The sequence below is a fragment of the Diadema antillarum genome, unplaced genomic scaffold (genome assembly GCF_040938485.1).
Source record: "Diadema antillarum isolate AM-2024a unplaced genomic scaffold, OU_Dant_1.0 seq00000036_RagTag, whole genome shotgun sequence".
NCBI lineage: Eukaryota > Metazoa > Echinodermata > Echinoidea > Diadematoida > Diadematidae > Diadema > Diadema antillarum.
Window position 1 is genome coordinate 407772 of NW_027271150.1, and position 20629 is coordinate 428400.

General features: G+C 39.7%; 1 protein-coding gene across 1 annotated transcript; it reads left to right on the forward strand.

The window, feature by feature from the left end:
* The first annotated feature begins 487 nt into the window (after positions 1 to 487).
* On the forward strand, positions 488 to 18883 carry LOC139725387 (BBSome complex member BBS1-like). The gene is made up of 15 exons (XM_071636468.1): positions 488 to 578; positions 2129 to 2205; positions 5905 to 6087; positions 6555 to 6679; positions 9328 to 9416; positions 9799 to 9874; positions 10590 to 10721; positions 12276 to 12382; positions 12894 to 13014; positions 14063 to 14221; positions 14874 to 15102; positions 15823 to 15956; positions 16526 to 16660; positions 18113 to 18199; positions 18664 to 18883. Exons 1-15 carry the CDS (start codon positions 520 to 522, stop codon positions 18748 to 18750), a joined length of 1800 nt encoding a protein of 599 aa, XP_071492569.1. The 5' UTR covers positions 488 to 519; the 3' UTR covers positions 18751 to 18883.
* Positions 18884 to 20629: the final 1746 nt, after the last annotated feature.

Genomic DNA, 20629 nt, shown 5'->3' on the forward strand with positions numbered 1-20629 from the left:
TAGGTTGTATAATTAGATATTCGAAACTGATGATATTTCTTCCTGTGATCATTTTGTTTACACTTGCCTGAATATCAGCACGTTTCAACTTCTATCTGTTCAGTGTTATGTCATGATAATTATGGTACGCATGAAAGTGGAAATACACACCTAAAACAATAGACTGCGTTGGGATAATTATATTCAATTCAGTTGTGCCAGAATATGTTGGGATTAATTATATTCAATTCAGTTGTGCCAGAATATCATTCTAAAAGGACGAAAAAAATCATGAAATTTATTTTTATTTCAATTGTAACATCTTTCCAGTGGTAAGAAAATATCCTGATCTCACTGGACCTGAAAGGAGGACAAAAATAAAGGGATTACTGTAGTTAGTGTAGCCAAGTTACTGTGAGAGAGGACGACAGGTGTACATCCGAAACTAAACTAATAGGGCTCCCTCTACTTCGGTGTATTTCACTCTACTTCACATTCCTGGAGCTGGAGACTGCGATATTGTATGATTCCGATGTCAAAATGCCAGAGGAAAATGACAAAAATGCCAATCCGGGAACAGATAGATCTGATGTCATAAGGTAAATACCATTCATTAGTATATTACTTTGATAATCCTAGCGTTGAATGTTATTTACAACCATTTTTTGCATGCAACCAAACGTGCACCACTCGAACTTCGAAGCTTTCGAAGCCGTAAGTGGAGGACAGATTCTTTAGTGTACGAGCATTGCACCGAATTGCACCCGTGTGTTGCTCTCGTTGTCGTATCACACAGCCAGTAATGCAGCTTAGCAGGGCGATAGCGTCTCGTTACCATGACCATGTCGCTGACGCTGTTGCGTACAGCGATGCCATGCCCATAACCTTGATCGCATCATTTATGAAGTATATGAATGAAACTACCTTCTCTTGTTTCTACACAGTGTGACGATGATATATTCATGGAATACGGCCATGAGAATTAGATATGAGATAAACTCTGAATTCCTCAAGTTCTCATACTATTTGGCATTGCACGTCTATTTTTTCTAATTCTAGTACTGTAGTGTCTAGATCCAAGTGCTATTATGTATCGTTAAGGTGACGTTAGTGCCTGTCTAGACTCTATTCCTATTCAATTCAGTTAAATATGATGAGATGATTGCACATTTTGAGATTTCTAATACATGTAGGCCTATATTTGTATGTCAGATGAGGGAATTGTTGTGTGATCGAGTTAATGTACTTGCTATGTGTGCTTGGAAGTTCAGTGCAGAGGCACAGGCCTGTATTTCTGACTGCAATTGATACTGGTTGCGGCAAGTTTGAATCTACCTGCTGACACGATACTGTAATTTATCTTTGATCAGGGGCGGATCCAGGAATTCTGTAAAGGGAAGATGCCTTTGCAAAATTAAAGGGGGCGGGCGCACCCCCATTTTTTCTTTTTATTTCTTTTGTTTTAAACGAAAATAAAGAGGGGGTGTGCGCCCAGTGCGCCCCCCTCTGGATCCGCAAACTGCTGTTGATAGTACAACTTTGCTGTTAGTGGCCCTATTCCTGAGGATACCAAGCTGTCAGAACTATCCTTTTAACATTGTGTGAATTTGCTCATATATTTATTGCTTTGCTGCGTGAATTCAAAATACCTCTCTTTCATTGTACCTTCTCCTTGTTAATTTGTTTTATTTTCACTTCAGTTGTTTCAACTGAAGAGGTTTTGTGAACCCAATCAGGCATTCAAATATGGTATTCGTAAATGACACAGTAAGTTACTGCTAGTGCAGTTGCTTTAGCTTTCACTTACTTAGTATAATGGAAAGTCAAATCAGCAAGTGGTAAATACAACCTGTAAGTTGAAGGTCCTTTCAGTTTCAGGGTCTTCTTCTATTAAGAAGAGTTACATGTACTGACTTTTAAAGAAAAAAAACCTAAATGTCAGTGCCATGTTTTGATATGAAGCTTTAAAATTCTTTGAAACATCCCAAAACCTGCCTGTTCAATTGTTTTAGAATTACTTAGATGGTTACCTATATATGCATATAATAAAATGTATATATATTTTTTTTTCTTTTTTTAGCTGTTCCATCAGAGACAGTTGTTATGCTTGAAGCCTGTTTTTCCCCTCTATTATCATTTCTTTTTCTAGTCATGATGGCAATGCAAAGTGGCTTGATGCTCACAGTGATCCAGTAGCCAGCCTCTACACATTTTCATCATGCATGAGTGAGTATACTTCCAAGTTTAAGCAATCAAGTACAATGTACAGACATTTTATCATTGATATTAGATAATTTGCAATCATCCTGCTGTCTTTGCTGTTTAATATTGTACTGAAGAGGTCAAGCCTGTTCAGTGTGGATATAATGTGTAGTTCAAATTGTCTCTTAGCTCAAGAATGCAAAATGTGAGGTTTGACACTTTTTCATAATTTTGTACACTTTGTGCAAAATGCACTTTGTGCAAAATTACCATCAGATTTATATAGCACTTCTCTCAGATGGGATTGCAATGGATAACCTCATATTACATGTGAGTGGTTTCTTTCTAAATGGAGGTAGAACATTTACTTGTATATTGGAAATTAGTCAATGATTAGTGGCAGCCATTGCATTAGTCCAGAGACGTAGTCTACCATGGCAAATTGAGGAGAAAATCATGCTGAACACAATATCATAACATGAGAACATAAAGAGCAAGGTGAATCCGAAAAAAAAGTAATGCTGTCGTGAAATAGGAAGAAGAAAGTGGTATGTTGTTTTTGAAATATACAGGCTGATCAATGAAAACGAAAGTGAAGTCAAGAGCAGGAGTTATCAGCTGCAATGCTCTCTATCGCAATCTGATACATATGTGACCGGCCACGTCAAAAGAATCCGATAGTCGCTGACGGCTGAGCCGAGAAAATTTAGTTCAAAATCGGATCATCAAAATCAGTCAAAACCATTGACTTTCTGTTTTTAGCGTAATTTTTTGGTCTTTGTTTTGTCTATCATCTGCCAAAATTTTGAAGTTAAATGATCAAAGGAAAGGCCAGAAATTAGCATTTTTCTGGGTCATATTTGCCGAGTTTAAACGGAGCAGAAACGTGTCCGAAGATTTGGATTTAGTGCTGCAGATAGACTTCGCCCCTAGCAACGAGGGAGTGATCTTATTGGTCAATTGATAAAAGCAAAGCTGTTTTGAAAGCCCTTTAGGAAAGCCTTTTCGAAAGCCCCAAATTTGTGGCTGTCCAAACAGGTTTCCTAAACAGGTTTTCAGAAACCTGTTTGTAAAAGCCTTTTGGAAGTTGATAAACGCAAAGCTGTTTTGAAACGGCTTTGTAGTCTTGTACTTCAGTTACGAACAATGCACGCCTTATGACATCTTCTCCTCGGGTCGAATTGCGTAATGCAGCTGAGCAGTGACAGGCCAGTTAAAAAATCGTGTTCGCGAAGAGAGTTGATAAACGCAACTATTTTGAAAGCGGTTTCTAAAGGGCTTTGGAAAGGGCTATCGAAAGCCGTTTAAACAGGGGAAAGTTGATGAACGCAGCCAAATTCTCATGCCGCCACTCAGAAATATTTGAAGTATGTGCTAAACTGGAGCTGCCTCACAGATAGGAAGACAATTGATTCATGTGGCATTGCATCATGACTCGTCACTCTCAAAGGAAGATATGTCTTTACGATGGTAATTGCTTTTCGCCGTCCCTTCTTAGAAAACAAACGGCACATTGATAGTACAGGCAGTCAGGGCTTTGGAAAGGGCTCTCGAAAGGGCTATCAAAAGCCATTTAAACAGGGGAAAGTTGATAAATGCAGCCATAGTCTCATAAAATCATTGATATCTCCGCAGCTAAGTACCTTTATGAGTTGTGTTATACAGTACTTTCCGCATAATCGGGTACTGCTTAATCGGGTATTCCGCTTAATTGACTTAAAAAGTGAAAAACAGTTCCTGATGCATGTTACATTTTCCGGATAATCAGGTAGGCATTCTGGATAAACGGGTAGGAATTTTTCAGATTAACCCGATATATTTCCATAGTTTCCTGCAGAAAGCCTTTAAAATTTGTGTAAATATAAATAATGAAGAAACTGTGAGGTGCTGAAAGTCAGTAGAGAGCTTAGGTTTACGGTTTAACACGATAATGTGCAGTGTACGACCGATTCGCTGTATGACTGGTACAAGTAGATGCATTTTTGCATGTCGTGTATGTATAACTCTTGCACCAGCACTACACACACTACCCAACACACTCACACACGCGCAGTGACACACTAATCCCTATACATGTGCCTATGAGCTATGAGTAGCTCTCGAGAAAAATGAAGAATAAACTAACTCCATTGAGACTCCAACCTTTCTTCAAGCTGTTAATTGCATATATAGGAATCTAGTTTCAAAATGACAGATGTTTAGAAGTGTTCATGTGGCTTGATGAGGACTCAGGGCTGCAAGCAGATTGCTGATGTTTGCAAAATTACACTGCAGACACTTTAACTAAGGCTGTTATGTGATTTTAGATGAGCTATGGCTGTTAGTGACATACTATGCTGTGTGTCTGACACAGAGAGGTGTGTGATTAGTTATATAATATTGGATGGCCTTGAGATTAATACAAGGAAATATTGGACGAGCTATGCACAAATATTGGACGAGTCGAAGACGAGTCCAATATTTTGCTTAGCGAGTACAATATTTCCTTGTATTAATCGAAAATAAGACATCCAATGTTATCATTATTATCCTACAGAGGATTTTAGCAATTTACTGTACACTTACCCTTTCTGTCTCCAAGTGCTGGCCCGACCAGACGCTGTTAGTACGCTGTGCGACTACAGCCGGATGGGCTGTGGAATAAGGTTTTCTTCTACTGTACTTGATCCTTACGTGGGGTATGGTACACTCTTCAGTGCAAGTTAATCTACTTCATTCCCTGATAAAACAATGATCTATGTATCCATGGTAGCCGTCATATTATTGTTAAGCCGAGATCTAGCTGATTTAGACCAGAATTAGATGTTCTTGTATCCGAGATCTGAGACACAATTTACGTCACATCTACCGTAGATCGTGAAAGGTAGTGCTGTAGTCCTAGATGGAGCTATGGCATGGCGCGGCCTACTACTGTACTTATATAACGTACATTGTACCGCGGTACGGTACAAACATGCATGCAAATGCAAGCGGCGGCGGCCGGCTACATGTATGTATTTGTTCGCGCGGCGCGCGGGCTATAGCAGTAGCGCTGAGCTGATCAATCGTGGCCTGCACACACACACACACACACAAAATGCAACTTGTTTTCGTCAAACCTAAATTTAATTTCCTGGTATGAAAGTGATATTTAAAAAAATTGTATGCAAAACAATTTCAACTAATTGATATATGAAATTTGTTTGTATAAATACAGAATTTTAGAAGAAACGATATTTTAGTTAATTCATGATTGACCAATCACATACGTTTTTACTTCATATTTCAGGTCATCTCGTATATATCCCAGCCAATCACGTTGCAGTTTATAAAAACTTTGGGGAATCCCCCTCTTGCCGTCCAATATTTTAAATATTGGTCGCCTCAGCAAAAAAATGTTGGTCGAGTTCAACAAACTTTCTAAGTGGGTCGGAGGTTATGAGGTGCGTCGACAAAATAACACTTGTATTTGGGCTCTAAAAATCCTCTGTATGGATAATAATATGTGGTATCTGTGTAGTAAATGGATTAACATGCTTTCTGGTTAATTGGGTACTCCGCTTAATCGGGTAAACAAATGCTCTGCTAGACACTAAATTAAGCGAAGAGTAATGTATATGCAATTAAAGCATTAGAGTTAGAGCTTAATGTCATGTCATTTACAGAAAATCGACCTCCCTCGGCTTTTGGATCCTTTTGTTGTAGCAGGTCACATACTTTTTGTCTTTCTCCAACTTTCTGCAGCCTTTTCAGACATCTCTGGAGATGGAGAGAACAAGCTGGTGATCGCCGACCTCGGCACGGGGACATTCGACATGAAGCTGAAGGTGTACAAGGGAACTTCCCTGATCAGTGAGAATGCCATCATTGACCTCCCCACTGGGGTGTGCACATTCTTCATGGACACCAATGAACCCAGGGTACCAGGTAGGTATCTGTAAGCCTAAGCAGAATTTACAGCAAGCGCTGCAAAAGTTTCTGACTAATTTTTTAAGGTAGCAATGAATGGTAAGGGACATAACTGTGTTTATCGTTCAGCTCAAGTGTTACAGGAGGATGATGTCACAGCAGAAATATGAATAAAGATGACCTGAAGGACTTTTTTGAGGTGGGGCTTATCAGGGTGCAGAAAAGAAATCAAAGAAAAATATTCAAAATATATGATGTATAATTTCATGAGGTATTTAATGATTTGGTTATGTACAGACCAAAAGCCATCAATTGAGGTCAACATACTCTTGGGTTGCAGGAACCTATCAATATGAAGCCACATGAAGCTGTTTTGATACTAGTAGTTAATTGAGTTTGCCTATCTTCTCTCTCGCTCACTGCCTCACTGCCCCCCCCCCCCCCCCCCCCCCCTCTCTCTCTCCCTCCCAACCTTCACACCAAAGCTATTGGTGTTGCCTCTGGTCCTTACCTGTACGTCTACAAAAACCTGAGGCCTTACTTCAAATTCACACTGCCGCCTCTGGATGTTAACCCTGTGGAGCAGGATCTCTGGAACCAGGCAAGAGACGTAAGTGATGGATACGGCTCTAGTCCTTGATGAAATGAACTTACCGACTGAAGAAATCATGCCGTGCATATACATTTTAGATTGAATAGTTAGAATTATGCCCTGTTGTATATAATAAGTGTGTGTGTGTGTGTGTGTGTGTGTGTGTGTGTGTATGTGTGTGACGGTATGCTTACACACCTTATTTTGAATGTAGGACTGCACTGATTCTGGCCTGGCATTTTCTTTTTCTTTGGTTGATTGGTCCTTCTTCTTGTACCATATGTCCATGTATTTCAATCCTACTACCAGTAAATCCAGTTAACAGCACGACTACTCAAACTCTCTTGATTATAAAAGTGTTAGGCATATCTCCTTGCTTTTTCATTGTGATGGATATTATGTCATGCGACTTTTTCCTCGAAAAAGAAATTTATTCCATTGATCTCCAACCTTGCTACTACATTTTGTTGTTGTTGTTGTTTGTTTGTTTTCTTGCTGTTTATACATCTTTTAAAAATTTAATTCAAGTCATTGCTGCGTTGATATGTAATCAAACTGTGAGAGAAAACATAATATCAGCAAAGGATAGTTGAATGTGACTGTGTGGCTATCAACTGTTTGTATGTTGCATCCAGCTTTTTTCATGGGTCTTGAAGTGGATCTTGCATGCACTACATCAATTTTTTACACAGAGAAATGTCAAATCAAATTCTGACTTTTGTTTGAAGTGGATGAAACATGTGAGTGAGCAATTAAAGGCATAATTTACCATTTGCAGATGAAACAAAAACCCATCATTAGTGCTTTAAAATAGTTCTAAAATGTGAGTTAGTGATAGAAACAACCACTGTAAATATTTGAATCCTTGTAATCAATGTTAAATATTGTTAAATACACAAAATATGAACAATAGTTATAATAAGAATGCTTCCAGATTTAACCGTCTACAGTTACGGTTTACTGAGAAAAATACTGATATCACCTTATATTTACCCACGCCGATGAAAATCGGCAGGGGGTTATGTAAAGGGTTCCGTATGTTTGTTTGTTTGTTTGTTTGTTTTTTTGTTTGTTTGTTTGTTTGTTTGTTTGTTTGTGTACAAGATAACAAGAGAACGGGTAAACGGATTTGCACGAAATGTTCACGGGATGTTTGGATAATGGCAGGAAAGAATCGATTAGATTTTGGTGATAATCGGTTGACCCTTGCAAATTCTGTGTGACCTTGAAGTTTTGACCCTATGGTATAGTGACCACTCCGAAAATTTCCCGTTTCTCACTTTGCGATTTTCCGCTACCATACGAAAACATAAACTCCCAAACGATCCGACTTCGCTGCTCAAATGTACGTAAGAATTCCGAAATTTACGTTTAGGCCTGTTTGAGGGACTATTTCCTTTTAGATTTATTAAAGTTCGTTCTCCGTCGTCACAAACTGGCCCGTATTTTGATGATTTTTCAAATTAACATTGATTTTTTTTTTCGTTGGAGGAGCATTTGCTCGGTCGCAGTCACACTGCACGATATGCGCGCTCAATGTCAATGCGTGTGCAAGGCCGCTGAAAATGCATCGCGCTCTACACTGTTGGTGCAAAATTGCATCGGGGACGTTGCGGCGCTCGTTGGTGACCGAATACTGGTGCAGTAGACATTTGCATTCAACCCTTGCATTGAATAATTTCCGTAGACACTAATCATAGGGGTAATTGCCTAGGGGGTACGTAAATTTTGTTTTTCTTTTGCGCTTTTGTGGATACCATCAAAGATCGTACACTCATACGACCTTTGATATCATCACACTCTCGGCTTGCTATAATCAAAATATCCCGCAAGAAAACGGCGTATTTCTCGATTTTTAGCGTTTTTCGGCGACTCGTCGCGTAGACAATACTCTTAAAACTGGACTTAATTCGCGCCCGCTTGGAAAAGTTCCGATTCTGCACTTGACGGTGGAATTTGGGATTTTCGATGGATTTTGGGAGGAGACTAAAGGACTTTCCTGTTGTGAATGAGTGTTACCGTATGTGAAATGATGTGATTTGCGTGTGATGTGACTGTAGAACCAAAGATCGTACACTGAAGTGTACGATCTTTGGTAGAACTCACTGGCTGGTGATAAAGCACACTAGCAATTAAGTGACCGAATTCTGGTAGATGACCGAATGCACATTATGTTTACCCCGACTTTGTACTTAAGGCGTGGGTCTGCCGCCTTTGACGGCCCCTCTCTAGTTTAAACTTTATTGCTAACATTTTATATGGTAGGATGTTTTGTGATACAACAGACCTACACATATGCATCAAATGTGATATCTTGAACATTTTTAAAATCACTGCTCCCAAAGGTAAACTGGCCCTTTAAGCACTGCGAATTCAATAACCCGCAAGTTTGTTTTTGAGCCGCTCAGCCCCCAAAAATAATCAAGCAAAAATATCAATGTCTGCAGTACCGGTACTCTGTATCTTGATACTTAAAGTACCTGTGTAGATTGTAGTGTTTAGGGCCAGAGATGAATGGGAAATATTTTATAGCTTTCCCTGACATCATAATTGGTTTTGTATGTGTTGACAGTAAAAGAGAAAGCTGTCCTTTATTAAGAAAAATGGCTGGAACATGGACAGAACAGCCTCATTGTCCAAATATGCGACCTTCTGTTCATTTGCAGGACAAAATTGATGTCACTGTTCTCCGTGAGATGCTTGACAGCATACGAAGAGAAGGGAATGAGGGCGCTCTCACAGTTAGGTCACTTAGGTAAGTTGCATTCCCTATCTCGCTTCATAACAGTTTGACAAAGAGGATAGAGAGAATTGTCCAACTCCGCACAGGGTGATCAGCTTACAGATAATCTCAAAGCAATCCACTGTTTTTAAAAAAAAGAAGAACAAGAAAAAATATATACATATACAAACCACAGGTTAAGTTAATCCATCTTCTAAAGGATCATTCATGCTCTTCCATGAAGAAAAACGTTCTACAATTCTAACCTCTCCTGTTGTCCAAACCTTGTTTTAAAAAAAAGAAAAGAACAGTCATTATGTCTTCCTGATATGCAATACAAATGGTTTGAAATTATCTTAAGTATCTTGCAAACATCGAGAGGGTAGAACTAAATCTGTTTTGGGGTATTCTACAGATTTCTCATGCTACAGGACAGAGAACAGATGGAGGCCTTTGCGAATTTACACAAAGTTGGTCAGCTGAAGAGACAGGTACGTAAATGGTGATGGTTAACCATAATTGTACAAATATGATAATTCCAAGTATTCACAAGAACAGTATCAAAATATTTTCAATAAAATTGAAAGAAGGACAGTTTCAATGAATTTGTAGTGGTTTTTGTTTTTGTTTTTGTGTGTGTGTGTGTGTGTGTGTGTGTGTGTGTGTGTGTGTGATACACATACAATGTTTACCATCATGGTCACCACTAGATAAAGTGATGTTTTGAGTTTCTTTATATACATTCAGTCAAATTATTGGTCATCACTCAAAATATAGCCAACAGCCCACAATTTAGTGCATTACCTCAATAAAGAAACAAACCCCAATTCATCGTGTACGTATCATGCTAACGGATGTTTACACAATCTGAATTGTCATGTAAATATGTATACCCATACAAATGATAAGACTAGATCCCAGAAGGATATTCCCCCCTCACCCACGTACACACATAAATTACTGTTTGGCATCAGACATGAAATTTGCCCACCAAAGAAAATATGTACGAATATGCACAATTCCACACACAAAATACACTAGTGATTTATGAATGGCCCTTCAGCCCAGAAACAATGTTCACTGTCAATTAACAACCTTACTGCAGACTTTATTGCCATTCAAATGCAGTCAATTCTCCTGTAAGTCATATGGGCATTTCGGATATTTGATGTAAATATTGAGATATCCCCTCTGCCCCACCCCCAGACTGTCATCACCTGCCTGGATACGTTGAAGAAGAGCACTGCCGATGATGATGCCATAAGTTGTCTGGTCGTTGGCACAGAGAGTCGGGAGATTTACATCTTGGACCCGGAAGCTTTTACAATCCTCTGCAAGGTCAGTGGAGTTATGGCTAGAAATTCCTCTAGTCTTTCTTTAGTTTCTCACTTGATGAATAAGTTCTATTGCCAAGCAATGACTTTACGTGTACATGGTTCTTTCTTATTCCAATTTCATGAGCATTGATTTGTTATGAATGAAATGAGAATGGATGTTTATGAAATGAAATGATTTTCTTTTGTCTTGATACGGAATGTTGTAGTCACATTTACAATGTGTATCTTTGGAAATTGATATGATAGTCTAGTCTTCTTGTCCGCCTTTTACCTTTTTAATTGTGCCTCATACAACATGTTGTATGTGTCTGTACCTCATAATGTGTCTTGTACCTCATATGCATCTGTCTGTACTGCAACAAGGAATTTTTCTTTTTAAACAAAATAGCTATAAGTCTGAGGCCTCTTCAAGCCCTCATCTGAGGTTGACTCTAGGGTTGATAAAGACCCAAAACTAGTCATTAGCCCATTAAAGGTAGGGAATCCCATTTGCATGCCTTAAATGAAGAGTTGTATAAACACAGTGGTATGTTGAAGAGAGTATCATTTTAGAAACTCCCATAAATTATTGAAAGTGGAAGGTAACATTTAGTACATTTTTACTGACCGTTAGATTTTGAATTGAATTCTTTTCGGGGCTCACCGTAAATTCCAGTACATTACTAGGCTACCTTTGCAGACCCATGCACTGCATGTGTGTCCATCACGTATATTTTGTGAATAAATCTCATCAAAACTTTACAAACATTTCTATATACATTCTTGCCACACACTCTATATGTTATTACATCAGCTCTTATACTTTTAGATTGTGTTTGTAGATAAAAAATACAGAAGACTGCGACAAAAAGGCTTAAGTGTGGCTGACACACAGAACTACTGAGTAGTTGAGTTTTGTGCATTATTCAAATTGTAGATAACTGTTGACTTCCAAATTTCTAAGCAGTGGCCTAAACAAATCCCCTGAGGTTCATATTTAATGTTTTGCTGCATTTTGGAAGTTCTGGAAAAGGTATCCCCTACCTTTAAGAACAAGTCAGAGTAAACTCGGGCAGATGTCTATGGGAAATGCATGTTATAGCAAAATCAGCCCGTCCTCAATGGGTAAAGCAGTCAGTGTGTATTCAATGCTTTGTATCTAAATCTTGTTTTGACATGCCTTTATAAGGTCTGCATTAGAATCCTTTTTTGCCCACAATGCTATCATTGACTTTAAACATGTATTACTTGAACAACATTTTGCAAATCTTTGTGTGCAAGTTGGTATTGTAAATGACAGAAATAAACATTTTAGGCTAAAATTGACCCTAATCATCGCTCTCTGCCCCTGCTAGTCTTTACACAATTGAAAGCCTTTACATAGGCATCATAGTGTGCAAAATTTGTGATGAATCTATTAATTCAAATTGTAGCTTTGTCGGCAATCAGTATATGGGCCTCTCCTTTTGGAATGAGGTGGTGATTTACTAAGGCAAAATCTACATCCCCGCATGTTTTGAATGTTTTGAATTGCCTTAGAAAGCATTTTTGTTTTCTCATACCATACCAATCTCAGATGAATGTTCCGAGTGTCCCGGTGTTTCTCAGCGTGTCTGGTCTGTATGACGTTGAGTTCCGGGTGGTCATGTCATGCAGAAACGGCAATGTGTATACCCTGAAAAGGTACCGCTACCCTTTAAATTTCTTCTTCATTGCACCACTAGGTAAAGACCTCAAATTAGGCATGAAATGTCAATTAAAATTTTAATTTGATGTTCTGTATGCTATAGACTTATAATATATATCAAGAAAGTATAAATTGCTTATCATTTATACAAATTTCTGTCTGTTTTTTTTTTTAATATCTGTCACAAAGTAATGTTGCTGTCATCTCTTTGAAATAAACAGTCGTAAAATCTTGTAGAAAGATAGTAGGACATTCAAAGTATCCCTTAGCATGCAAAAATTATGTGTAACATTACTTCAGTGTGTAGTACATTTGAATGCTGCTGTAAGGTTTGAATTGACCCACATATAAATAGAAAAAAAAAAAAGTTTGAATTGACCCTGTCTATGTGTTCTCAGCTTCATACAAACATAAAATTGCCTTCTCCTGAGCAAGCTAAAAATGACTTTGCCAGGAAAATAGTAATTTGATCACTCTGCCCACCTCCCCAAATCTGTTGTCTTGCAGGGGAATGAAGATGGCCAAATTGTGTTTCGAGCTCAACTCCCAGCCAGTGGGCCTGGAGAGGGTGGGCAAGAATGTCATCGTTGGCTGTATGGACCAGACCTTACAGTGCTACACCACCAAGGTAAATAGTAATGACCACCCCCTGCCCCCTTCCCCCCCCCCCCAAAAAAAAAAAACAAACAAACAAACAAAAAACAAAAAACTCAGCAACGACAACAAACGAACAATCCAAAAATAACCCCCCAACAAACGAACAATCAGACCAAAGACAGAAACAAACTCAAAGTGACATGGTTGCCTACTAAACACATATAGCCGTGTTTCTTGCAAAATAACCAGTTCTACTCAGCAACTCTTATGAGGTAATAGCCCAATGCCATAGATATCAGTGGCTGCACCTTCTGTGTCAGTGTTTTATGAATGTCAAGTTGCTAGTTTGCAACAATCTACTTTACACTTATCCTCAACAACGTCATGATCACCCATGATGACAAATTTTTTCACAAAGTGAACTGAGGCAAGAAGTTACAGTTATAATAATCATCTGTTTCAACAGAGAAAGTGAGAATGCAAACTGTGGTACAGAGAGGCAGAGTACAAAACAATCACAAGTAGAACAGGCATCTATAACAAAGAGCAGGGGTGACATGTTTGCAAGGATTCAAGTGTTGAGTAATTTAGCATAATGCATTGCAATGCAAACAGCTGCCTGCCCTCGGCACCGTCTCAGCAGTCAAACTAAGTGTAAGTTTTGAAAGTTCTCAGGACTTACAGTTGATGTGAAAAATGTTATGACGCCTTTGATGCCTGATGGCACTATGCACAATCCCCACCAAGTGTTATACAAAGTATATAGTGATACCACATGTTGCCACGGGTTAGTCTGTAATGATTTTGCATTAGCAGGTGATGAGAGCCAGAAGTGCCCTGAATGCACATATACCATAAAATGATACTAACAGGAGTTTTGGTAGCCCCCCCCCCCCCCCCCCCCATGAAAGTACATGTTATGTGCAGATTATACACATAGATTAAAAAGCTGTAGGACTTATAGTAAAAGGGAAGCAAAGCAAACACCTGGACCAAGGGGCTTGGATGGTTGTAATGTCCGAGATTCCTAGGTGTAAAGCCTTGCTTAATGTCCTACCACGTTCCCTGACCCCCAACAGGGCAAAAAGTTGTGGACAGTGTACCTGCCAGCAGCCATCACCACCATGGACCTGATGGACCACAGGCAGAAGGGCTTTAAGGCCGTCATGGTGGCCCTCAGGAACGGGGAGGTGCACATCTATCGCGACAAGTTCCTCATCAACTCCATCAAGACAGAGGTGAGGCCAGGGAGACTTTGAGAAGGACAAAGTATCCCCGCGGCTACTTAGTAGGAAGTTAAGTGTTAGCGTACAACTGTAGTTGCGCTCAGCATGAGTAAACCACTAAGTGCAACCCGGCTACAGTATTCCTCTGGGATTTTAATGAGTGCATGTGAAGAGCAAGTTTGATTCCAGCAACTGGGATATGATATGTTGCATGGTGCTTTGAGCACCCCTGCACAAAAGATAGGTGATATATATTTTTTTTTTTAAATGATGAAGACATTTCTTTGTGAAGCAAGTTGATTTGAGGTTTATTTTTTAACACTCTCTTCTTCCAATGTCAAAATGAGAAATTTATTGCTCATGAGTGGGGGAAAAAAAATTAATTCAATCAAATATCCAATGATACCTGATTAGTCCATCGTGATTGATGTATTTGTAGTAGTAATTGATAGCAAAAGCTTTGATGCAGTCGGGACTTTGGACTGCTTGTTAATCTGCTAAGAGACTCGGTGGCCTTTTTCGTAGATTTGGCATACAGGCACCCAACTGTATGAGTCTCGCTTATAATGCAAATGTGCTTCCATCCGACATTCTGGTTGGTACAAATCTGACCATGTCATTTGACTTTGTGGCTCTGGCCTTCATGCCCCTCCGACCCCCACAGGACATCATCACCGGGCTGAAGTTTGGCCGCTTTGGCCGGGAGGACAGCACTCTCGTCATGAGCACCAAGCGAGGGGGGCTGATCATCAAGATCCTCAAGCGCAACGCCCTGTTTGAGGACAAGGACGTCCTGAGGGGACCGCCCGCGTCTCAGCAACAGAAGCTGAACGTCCCTAAAAAGACGAAGGTGTTTGTGGATCAAACCATGAGGGAGAGGGAGCATGGCATTTGTGAGTCCATGAGTCAATCACAATACTGTAAAACCAGAAATTTTTGTGTACATGAAACTTTCATGAATGTCACAAGGAGCCAAGATTCGTAAAAGATTTTGTCTACACTATGCACTGAATGCCAGTGACAATTCACGAAAGTTTCATGCCACGAAAAAAGCCGTCTGCTCCATTTCACAAAAGTTTTGTGCTGAAATGTTTGTGGTTTTACAGTATGAAACCTTCATTCAAAACTCAAGCATGCTTGTATGGAGAGTGGTTGTGGTATTCTGTCTACTATTTTGTATGATTTGTTTGTGTTATGCTCAGTTGCTCTACACACCATGTCTTCTCCATGGACACCATAGTTGCATGGTGAAGGTTGGGGTGGCAGGGCGCTAGATTCAGTTAGAACTTGGTGTCAAGAACAAATTTGTTGCACTCATAGATGTTTGCAGGTAGATTTCTGCTGGGGATGGAGATACTCCACTGTTCCCTATGTTCCCAAGTACTTGATTTCATATTCCTTGTCTAAACTTTACCGACATTTTTCTTTTTATCATCTCAGACAAACTTTGTCACCTGTTTGTTTCTCTCTAAAATTGCATTTGGGTGTAGGACTATCCCCTGACTGCATATGATCATGGTTTTGTCTTTCAAAAGGGAAGTTATTTAGATAGTAATGCCTCAGGAGTCCCTATTGTATAAGAAGCACATGTTAATCAAATTCTTCCCCATCAGCCATGCACCGCATGTTTCAGCATGATCTGTACCGCCTGCGGCTGACCACAGCGAGAGCCTTCGTGAAGGCCATGGATTCTAGCAGCACGCCGGTGTCCACCAACCCCAACGAACCCATCAAGCTGTCTGCACAGGTGATGCTCATTTTGTGATTTAAAAATGTCAAAGTTGATGTGTTTCACTACAGACATATTTGCTGGAGCAACATCAAGTGGGTCATTGGCCACAATATGGTTGAAATTTTGTACTTGTGTACTATTTCTTTCTTGTGCTCTGTTGTATCAGGAATATATTCTACTCTTAGTATAAACCCATATGAGTTACCTGCAGAAATGTGGAAGGAAGTGCCATCGTACAAATTTCTTACATTTGTCCTGATCGTGTGGCAAAAAAAACCCCAACATCAACAACAACAACAACAAATGTTACAAGATGAAAACAACAGCATCAATATTCATGTTTGATGCTGTTATTGGTGTTGGCATTACCTCCCAATAACTGCATTAAATTGAGCTCCAACAGCAACAGCCAAATGAAGACAAGTGATACTGATCATTGCTATCAATCTCAAACACCAGGTGTTATCTTAAATTACACCGCCACATAGTCAAGTGACCGATATCGTTTTGTCCCTCGCTGACACAGCCCATTCAGCAACAATTTCTTTTTTGTTTTTATCTTTATAATCTGTCATGTTTTCCAGATTCAGGGCATTGGTCCCACTTTTAAGCTGACCGTCCAGCTGCAGAATACGTCCATCAACAAGCCATCCATAAAGCTCCTAATCAGCTTCTTGTATGACGAGAAGCTCTACTCTCTGCAGAAGACCATGATTCCTGTAAGTGCTACCATCATGACGATGAGTACTGTAAACTTCTTCAAACTCTGCTGAGATGTTCTCCAGTTGTGTATGCTCCGAAGGGTGGTCTCAAGATACTTCACCCTTTCTGTGCCCAGGGGTTTGTTCCATGAAAGTCCTATGAAAAGAGTTATTGCTCATGAGACACACTTATTAGAGACTTCATGAAATAGATTTTTCTTCTCTTTGTAGGTCTCTCATAGCTACGTATGTAGCAAAAAAAAACCAAAAAGCTGCCGGAAACTGCTTATCCAATGGTGGCGAGCCAATGGAGTAAAATGGAGTCGAAAGGGGCCTGAGCTTTTGATCCAAGCTGAATCTTCGTCAGAGGCAAAATGACAAACAGGCAGGGAAAGCAATCACATATAAGGACTAAACACAACAAGAACAGTCATGGGAGGGTTTGGGACACAGAACAAAGAAAACAAAAGAGAAGGGTTGGAGGTCATGGGCAAGGAGCCCAACAGGTAAATGGAGGGGGGTTAAAGCAGGAGGGTGGACAGACAAAAGGCAGAGGAGGGTCAGTGATAATCCCAAGGACCATGGGGGCAACCTGTGAAGGATAAGGATGAATAGGAGGCAACATCAAACCTGTTTGGCTCCTTGGCCGTGGCTTCCAACCCTTCCCTTTTGTTTTCTTTGTTCTGTGTCCCTAGCCCTCCCATGACTGTTCTTGTTGTGTGCAGTCCCTATATGTGATTGCCTTCCCTGCCTGTTTGTCATTTTGCCTCTGACGAAGATTCTGCTAAGATCGAAAGCTCAGGACCATTACGACTCCATAGCTATGTATGAGCGACTCTGGCCATTCTGAGATTTATGTAAAGACTTTTAAGTGATGACTTGAAGGAATGGACCCTGGGCTTCATAGGCATCCAGTAATCAATCAAAACTGGACCTTGTTGTACAGTTACCAAGCCCCATGAGCAATGTGCCTCAGTCCAACAGAAAGGCCACAAGGACACAGCAGAGATTAGAGGGTTTAGGCCATCTCTGTTCATTGACAATTAGTTTCTGGACATCTGTGCCAATCGGCAAAGAAACCACAGTAAGGGTATAGCAGCTGAAGCTGTGATCAAACTGGCAACTCTATGGAAAAGACTTACAGCAAAAGCAAACGTAATAGTGTTAAACTGTAAGTGCAAGTATATTGATTATACTGTGACGTATGTTTTCATATCATTTGCAATTTACGTTGGAGCTTTTCTACTTATATTCGGGTACATGGATCAGCATATCTAATTAGTGAATATTTGTTGCTACTGGTCAGTGAGACATTTATAGCATTGATGAAATATATGCATATCATGAATGACATAACGGTTCTTTTGAGAAGCAATGCGACATGCAGAGAGATGGATATGTGTACACTTGTGCCTCTCATGATTTTGTTTTTGTTTGATTGTGTTTGTTTCTTCATCTGGTTTTCTTCAGGTTCCGATGCTAGTCCCTGGGTTGAATTACTCCTTTGAGACACTAGTCGAATGCCTGAGTGATAAAGGAATAGCAGATGTTATAAAGGTAAGGGAAGTCACTTATGAGACTTGGAATGAAGGGTAAAAAACCCTTACTCATCCCATTCTCCCCTTCCCCCTTTCAGTCCTTCATCAAACTTTATGCATAGAATTCATGTGTCTATCATTAAATCTGATAATACCGCTGGCAACATCTTTGACCAAAATGCCATTGACATTTTGAGATATCAGTTCCGAGAGGGTTCACATGCATGTTGTTGTGGCTGGTGTTTTTTTATTGCCCTTGCACTGAGAGTACCAAAGGCATTCTGTTTTTGAATTACCTCTCCAAATGTTTTAAGTTGTTTACACAGTGACTGGAAACATGTGCATCACCTCCTAATCAAACTTGATGTGAAGATGTCAGAAGGAAAGTCTTGTGAGTGCTAGATTGTATCACTAATTACCATCAGTGTATACCCAACGTGACCATTGCCTGATGCTGTGCTATGCACGTTTTGTATTTAATAGGTATTTGTGCTAAAGGAAGGTCGAAGCATACCCGTCATCACAGCCGTCATCAACATGCCCGTCAGCGAAACTATGGTGGTCGTATGAGGCAAGCTTCTCCAACTCCTACTAACTATATGTGAAGTATCACAGAGGGAGACAGGTTGAGAGTCTCTGTATGTGACGTCCACGAGTACTTGACCCGTTGATTTTTCTACAACACGCATTCCCCATAGATGCCTGCCCAGGTATACTTGCGACTAGTCTTCATTGGGTTAACAGGGTCAATACAGTACATGTTACCTTCACCTAGTTAGATGTGGAATTTTGCATCATTTCCTCAGTTTCTGTGATGGATCTTTTTTTTTTAAAATCCATCCCCCATATATTTCTGCTCTAGAAATACTGTTAAATCTTTATTTCTGCAAATTTTGCGAATCACTATTGAACCACGCATTTATCAACATGCGAAAATGTCGCTCATGTGCTGATGTGATTGTGCACTTATGACAGCTTCCATGTCAATTCACGAAAACAACATCTCGCAAAAATGTCCATGACCCCCTCATTCGCAAAAATATCAGTACGCGAAAATAACAGCTGATAGAGTAATACCTTTTGACCAGTTACCCTTTTGCTCGTTAATTTTTGAGAAATCCACAATTACTGCCAATCTCCAGTTTGTTTTGGGGTATATTTGATGAGCATTGAAACATGGGGTTGTTACGAATTAAAAGCATTTTTGGATAGATATGATGGCTCTCTGGGCAAAGGTCATGCTCAGATTCTAATGTTGCATCACTATGTGCAATACCTTTAAAAATGATGCGACATGATTTCATTAAATTTGCTCTGTTGATGTCATATCATGGGACTACTGACTGATGGTATCTTTGGCTAAATATGATAGTCACCTTGGTGGAATTATATATAGTAAGGATATTGTTGTATATTAACCCGTTGAGGACGAGTCCCGAGTATACTCGGGCAAGCGTCTATGGAAAATGCATGTTGTAGCAAAATCAAACCGTCCTCAACGGGTTAATACCTGTTGGTCAGCATAATCATTCCAAATGTTGAGACAAGTTTGCTGGTTAGCATGTTGATTTAAAATAACTGGTTATCCTCCTTCACGGGATTATATAACAGTACAGCCTGTCCCAATTTTGTGTTTCTTTTAAAGCCCACAAGCCAGCAGTGAAGAAGCCTTTATTAGCAGCCCAAGCTCAAAATGCAATTGTGTTCTGAAAGTGCCGACGGCGTTATGTCTTTGGGTCGTCCGTCCGCTCATCCCACCCAGATCTTGTTATCGTGATTTGTGAAAAACCATTTTCTGGATTTCCTTGGTATCTGGCCCAGGCATGCTGGGTGAATTGTAGATGTGCTGATAAGATTTTGGGTAAAATTGTTCAAAGACAAAGATATCTGCTATGTAAGTGCTTGAAGTAAATGTGTATATTCAGGATCACTTTCCAGCACTCCCTGGTTTACCCCTTCTAGTGTTCTGAGTAAACTGCAATAATCAATTCTTTTAATCTTGTTGTAAAATTACATTCCCTCTCACTGTTAATGTTAAGGAATGTCCCAATAGCCGGTGGGATCCCCATATAGTCATGTCTGTAATGCTGTGTCATGAAAGTGGGTGGAGTTCCTATATGTCAAAACATGCAGTTCAAATTGTACTTCACCGTGCAGTGTTTGGTTGTTGTTTTTTCATTAGCAGACAAATTATATGAGTGCCATCAAACAAACAGCGGTAAATTGGTACTAGTGGTTTAGACCGGAATAGACTGTCGACACTTGTTTGTTTTTCATTATTTTTTTTATAGGATGCCATTTGATAATATGTAGATCGTACAAGCAGCTTAGAAATTACACATAATGTCAGTCTTCTTTATATTGTTGCCACATGCTCAAATACAAATGCATGAAAGGCTTACAGATAACAGTAACATAGAGATAAACGGCTCACATCATGCTTCAACTA